We start from the raw sequence: 6,000 nt of genomic DNA, 5'->3' as shown, positions 1-6,000 counted from the left end.
AGGAGGAGGAGGAGGCGGCACGGGGTTTTTTGCTGTTTCTCCAGTCTCTTTCCCCTGTCTTTGTCTCACACACTCTTTTGTTAGCCATGCCTAGCCTGCTGGTTCTAGCAGGGATCATGGAGAAAAACGGGGGCTATGCCGGGGATCTGGCCGGCTCCGGCTTCGGAGGCGAAGGTCTCCTGGTGCCGCCCGACGAGGAGGAAGACGACTCCCGTGCCCTCAGGGTCGCGCTGGGCCAGTTGTCTCTGCTGGGGCTCGGTGGGGAAGGAGAGGACGGTGGTGGTGGAGGTGCTCCACCGACAACAGGAGGAGTACAGGACCGGAGTAATAACAACAACAACCACCACCACAACCACACGAACAACGTCGGTGTCGGGGACACTGCGATCCTGGGTGGGAAGAGCAAGTTGTGCGCTTTGTACGAGAGCTCCTCAAGTGAGACGAAAGGACGAGGCTGCAACATAACAGAATGCGTCCCAGTGCCCAGCTCTGAACATGTGGCCGAAATAGTGGGGAGACAAGGTAAAAAAAAAAAAACCGCTGGCTTTGCAAAATTTATTTCCCTTCCAAAAACTTGGTGCTTTTTTATTTCATCCCTGCTGCATTATCCCGCCTTTGTTTTTTTGTTCTCTTAACTGTTACCTGGTGTTATTTGACAAAAGAAAAGGGAGTGGTGTATGTGTGTGTGTTTTTTTTTGTACTCCCTTGAGACATCAGCCTCCCACTTTTTTTTTTTTTTTTTTCTTCTTCCTCTCCTCCTGCTATACTAACTTCTCATGTACTCATCATTTACACTCACATTTGAGTTTTTCTTTTCGAATGATTCCAACATCCACGCCATCAATGTCAGACTCACACACACACTGTGGAGCAGCACTTGCTTCCTTTGTCGTCTGAGACGCGCCAGACTGTTCAAAAAAAGGCAACGTGCAGCTGGCGAGGAGAGGAATGTCTTTCACTTTGAAATCGATGGCTTTTTTTTTTTAGAAAATAATCTAAAAAATATGCACATTTTGGGGTTTGGAGTTGGTTGTGGAGGATTGTTGTGTGTGTGCCTTCTTTCCACATTTTTATCCAGCTCGTTGTTTATGTTGCGCACTGCCCCACTGACACAATTGGACAATAGAAGCGTGGTCCACTTGTGTGTTTTTTTTGTTTTTTCCCCCAAATGAGTCTGAGTTGGAAAGTTCAAATCCTGACACGTTGTAGATTCTACCCCCTTTTTTTCTTATACAGTTGGAGTTTTTTTTTTTTATTGAACAAAGAGCTGAAGTTGAATGACAGCAGCTGTCAAACAAAGGTGTGAAAGTCTGGGGGGATGATGAGGAGGGGCACATTAAGAGACAGTGTTGCTGCTCGGGATGGCCTTAAAGGGTGACTCAGCGAGAAGTTGCACTAGGAGGTGGGAGTCCTTTAAAAACAAAAACACAATATTCTGTTTGTGATTTTGTACCTCTCTTATTATGTGCAACCGAGCTTGCTAACAAGTAGTAGATTTCCCTTCTTCAGCGTGGTGGTGGTGTTTGTGTGGCTGCACCCATTGTTAACTGTTGTGATGAACCCATGGGTGGAAAAAAAACAAAAAAAAACAAGGGGGCACTGGGACAGAAGGGCAGTATAGCATCTAAAAGCTGAATGGGAGTCACGCCTTGGAGCTCAACACAAGGGGCTCCTCATGAGCCCCACTTCACTGCACACTCTCAATACCACATGGTTGGCTGTCAGGAGAGGGAGAAATAAGGGGGCTGGACCGAGAGAAGTACAAAGACTGCAGGGTGGGTTAGGTACCATCAGTAAATTTATCTCGCAACGAAAACAAACAGGTCTTGAATAATGTCACAAGGGGGTTCAGGGGTGTCGAGATGGCTTCTTTTTTAACCCCCTTTTCTTGCTTTCACCGTGGTGATGTGGATTTACTTTGTGCTGCTAAGTGCCCCTTGTTCTCCCATTGCGGCTCCTGTTCTTTACTCTGAAGTGTAAGTTTTGAATTTTAATGGGGTAACCGAAGACAGCCGGAGGGTGGATCCAGTGAGCGGCGGCGAGAGGGCCCTTTTCGCCTTGACCGAGAAGAAGTGCTGATTTGGGGGGATTTGAGACGAGCTGCTTTTGATTCGGGGCCCTTCGTTAGCTGGCGCCGCGTACACACCCCCTTCCTCCTCGACAGCGTGCATCACGGTCCGCCCGGTGAATCTGGCAAACGGAGCATCCTGTCACGAAGAAAGGGTTGGATATGATTTGTTTTCTGCCGTCATGAGTCGCAGGCATCGATTCCCGAGGATGCTCTTGTACCTCCTCAGATCAAGGGTGGCTTTGTTTTCAATCACAGGCACCCTCTTACGCCACAGTTCAACAGTTGCAAAATAAACCTGTCTCCGGTGGCCTTAATTTCTGGTAGCGATGAATCAATCGTTATTTTGTTTGCAGACGATTCTTTAATTGATGCATTCATTTGGACTAATTAAAAGGTGCAATGTAGATCAAGAAAATGAATTTGACAATTGCTCTTTGATCCCCCCGCGGCACGAACAGGTCTATTAGCCTAATACCAGGCAATGGCCACAAAGGACATTTTCAGATTTTGGGTATGAGCAATAAACCCTCAGAGCATCACCATCCTTCTGTCCGTACCTCTGGTCCCTGAGCAGTAAGTGTTCCTGAACAAAGTGGGCCTATTTAGTAGCATTAGAGCGTCATTCGTCTTCAACTTAGGGTGTCTTTGAACCTTTTGATACCTGCTGCTGTGATTTTCAGATGGGTAATGCAATGGTGTGCTGTGTGATCTGAAGCACCTGGAGCCTGGTAAGATGAGCTCACTGAATAGATGCTCCACGTCTGACCAAAGAGATGCGTCGGCCTCTTTAAGACACGGCCCAGACGAGAAAGGCACGTTTTAAGTCGTCAATAAATGTGGACGTCTTAATGAGGGAGCTGCCTGAATTTCTGAATGAAAACTGACCCGACTAGTAATGCCTGATGCATTCTTCATGGAGTGTAGTATAAACAAAAGTCTTACCACGTTCCTCTTGACCTCAAACGTACCTGACAACCCTCCTAAATAATTCCTGATTTACTGTTTGTCCTGTCCCATTACAATGTCAGGTAATTTGTCATGAAATAACATTAACCTGCACTCTCTCACATTGAGACTCTGCCCTAAAAGCACTTAATAGAGTAAACTATTACACTGTGATCAGAAACAGGGCAGATGTAGAGCAATGAATGGCCCAAAAACAACGCTTGTGTGGGATGACTGTATTGTCTCGTAAGTTCAAGGAGAGGTCAAGAAGTGATTGCATCTGCTCACAGAAACAGTCATGTCGACGCTGGCCAATACCTCTGCACCATCCATGTATCTCTTAGTGAGATGTGTGTGATTTAGAGCTAATAAGTGCACTGAATGAGTACACTAATGCTTAAGTGCTGGAAACCTCATAAATCATGGTAATTACTCTGTGTATCCTTTGCCAGTAAGAACCCGCAACACATTAAGTTAAACTGGTCATAATTGGTGAATAAATTTGAAGTTTTGAGGATTTCTGTTAGCTAACAATGTTATCGTCGCAGCATGTAACTGGTGCATGGTGTTTACTTATTTTAAAATGTATGTTGTTGACTCTGCAGGTTGCAAGATCAAAGCCCTGCGGGCCAAGACCAACACCTACATCAAAACCCCCGTCAGAGGAGAGGAGCCCGTGTTCTTAATCACCGGCCGGAAGGAGGATGTTGCACTGGCCCGCCGTGAAATCATCTCCGCTGCAGAGCACTTCTCCATGCTACGGGCATCCCGCAACAAGCTGGGAGTGTCCTTTAGCGGCTCCCCGCCCACACCTTTGCCGGGTCAGACCACCATTCAGGTGAGAGTGCCATACCGTGTCGTGGGGCTGGTAGTGGGGCCTAAAGGCTCCACCATCAAACGCATCCAGCAGCAAACCTGCACTTACATCGTCACCCCCAGTCGAGACCGCGACCCCGTCTTTGAAATCACGGGGTCGCCGAGCAACGCCGAGCGGGCCCGCGAGGAGATCGAAGCACACATCGCCTTCCGAACAGGAGGCCTGCACGACCACAATAATGAGAATGACTGTCTGGGGCCGAACGGTGGAAGCAGCCCAGCGGGCAGCAGCGGTGGTCTGGAGAGCCGGCTACAGCAGGTGTGGGGGCTGCAGGGGGGCCAGCGCAAGCCTCTCACCAGCAGCTACCGCCAGAACTTCTCTGATGCCATGGTTGGAGGGGGAGGGGGAGGAGGAGGGGGCGAGGGAGGGGGAATCTACAACAAGAGCAACTTCTCCAGCTCCGGAGAGAAGCCTTGCTCTTATTTTGGATCGGAGGGTACCCAGAGCTGGGGCGACCCCGACTACCCCAAACAGGTGGCCTTCTACGCCCAGCAGCGGTCCAAGAGCTTCGGAGGCCTCCCGCTCCCCCTGACCAGACTCTCCCCTGGCTTATCCGAGTCCTGCGGAGGTGGAAGCAACAACAACTCTTCAGTCACCAGCATTGTGCCCGCATCCGGCTCACCTCACGCCCAGGCCCGCCGCGCCCACAGTGAGCCCACCTCAGCCGGCGAGGGCTTCCCAGGCCGTCTGCCAGTGCCGGACTCGCCGCCGGCCGTTGTGCGGGACTGCATGACCTGCTTTGAAAGCAAAGTGACGGCTGCCTTGGTGCCCTGTGGCCATAACCTCTTCTGCATGGAGTGTGCCATCCGAATCTGTGAGCTCAACCACCCGGAGTGCCCAGTGTGCCACACCCAGGTCACACAGGCCATCCGAATATTCTCCTAAGGAACCACATCAGTTTTTATCATTAGTTTTGTCAGTGTTTGTTCAATAATTATTTACTGTTATGATTATTATTACAATACACATTTTTGTTTTTCAGAAAATTTACAAACAATCAAGCAGATATTTTAGAAGGCACTGCTTGCTTTACTAAAAAGTATAAGAAATATTTTTAAGTTTTTCTTTTATATATATATATGCATATATATTTTATAAAAGTTTTGTTTATAAGAGAAGTATAGTACCTTGCATTTTCAGTTTTTTGACTGCTGCTGTTTTTCATTCCTGAATCACAGTGTAGGCAGAGGTAGACAGTAATGTGAACATTTTATTATTCAAATTTTTATTTTACCATGAAGTGGGTTTATATGGAAGGAAGAAGATGATTGTTGAGGTACCCAATCTGCACCTGACTGACCCAGAAAGTCAATGTTGTTATTAGAAGGAGAGAGAGAGAGAGAGAGAGAGAGAGAGAGAAAAAAAAAAACGGAGAATTGTCATTGCACCTTACAATCATCTTGGTCTAAAATAGGATTTTCAATCATACCTTGAAATTTTCAGGAGCTGATGTGAAGGTGAATTTAGCCTTTTCAGTTTCACTGTGATTGTGGTTTGATTTAATTGGTCCAAACTAGATATTAGTTTTAGAAAAATGAAAATGTGAATAGATTGGTGCGAGTCAAAGCCTTGTAATCTTTACAAGAAAACAAAAGACAGCCCCCCTTATTTCATTCTTATACCTTAAAGTCTTATAAACCAGATTGATGCTTAAAAGGAACAGGACATTGCATCATTTATTTATGCTGATTGGTTACATTTTATTGGTATCATCATTCACAGAGAGAGAGATGAAAGTTGTATGAAGTATCAGTAAAATTTTCTTTCCAGTAGCCATTGATTACACTTTGGTCACTGCAGTTTGTTGAAAAGATTCAGCAACGCTTGCTCCTCGTGGCACTTGAAAAGCATGTGGTTCCTCGGTTGGCTTAAAGCACTGATTTAATTTGTGAGGCCGAAAGCCTTGGAATTCATCCAGTTGGCTAGTTCTCGATATCTGTCTCCCCGATGGACTTGTTTCAAAGCCACCTTAACCGCGCTTTATTGTCTTGTGTGGTCATTTGGCCACCGTCGCTGAACGATATAGGACACAGCGAGAGCTCCAGTCAACAAGCATCTCTCTGAGGTGTGCACTGTAAATAAAGAGGAGAATTAGTGTGTGGACAGA

General features: G+C 46.9%; 1 protein-coding gene across 1 annotated transcript; it reads left to right on the top strand.

Moving 5' to 3' along the window:
- On the top strand, positions 1 to 5,629 carry mex3a (mex-3 RNA binding family member A). Its single transcript, XM_074652778.1, has 2 exons — positions 1 to 522; positions 3,622 to 5,629. Exons 1-2 carry the CDS (start codon positions 87 to 89, stop codon positions 4,776 to 4,778), a joined length of 1,593 nt encoding a protein of 530 aa, XP_074508879.1. The 5' UTR covers positions 1 to 86; the 3' UTR covers positions 4,779 to 5,629.
- The last annotated feature ends 371 nt before the right edge of the window (positions 5,630 to 6,000 follow it).

This window comes from Sebastes fasciatus, chromosome 12, assembly GCF_043250625.1.
Source record: "Sebastes fasciatus isolate fSebFas1 chromosome 12, fSebFas1.pri, whole genome shotgun sequence".
NCBI classification, from domain to species: domain Eukaryota; kingdom Metazoa; phylum Chordata; class Actinopteri; order Perciformes; family Sebastidae; genus Sebastes; species Sebastes fasciatus.
Note: the sequence above shows the minus strand (reverse complement) of the source record. Positions and strands in the feature narration are given on the sequence as shown.

Coding starts and splice junctions, on each gene's coding strand:
- mex3a (XM_074652778.1), top strand. CDS start 87: ATGCCTAGCCTGCTGGTTCTAGCAGGGATCATGGAGAAAAACGGGGGC. Junction 523..3,621: donor CGAAATAGTGGGGAGACAAG/GTAAAAAAAAAA, acceptor TTGACTCTGCAG/GTTGCAAGATCAAAGCCCTG.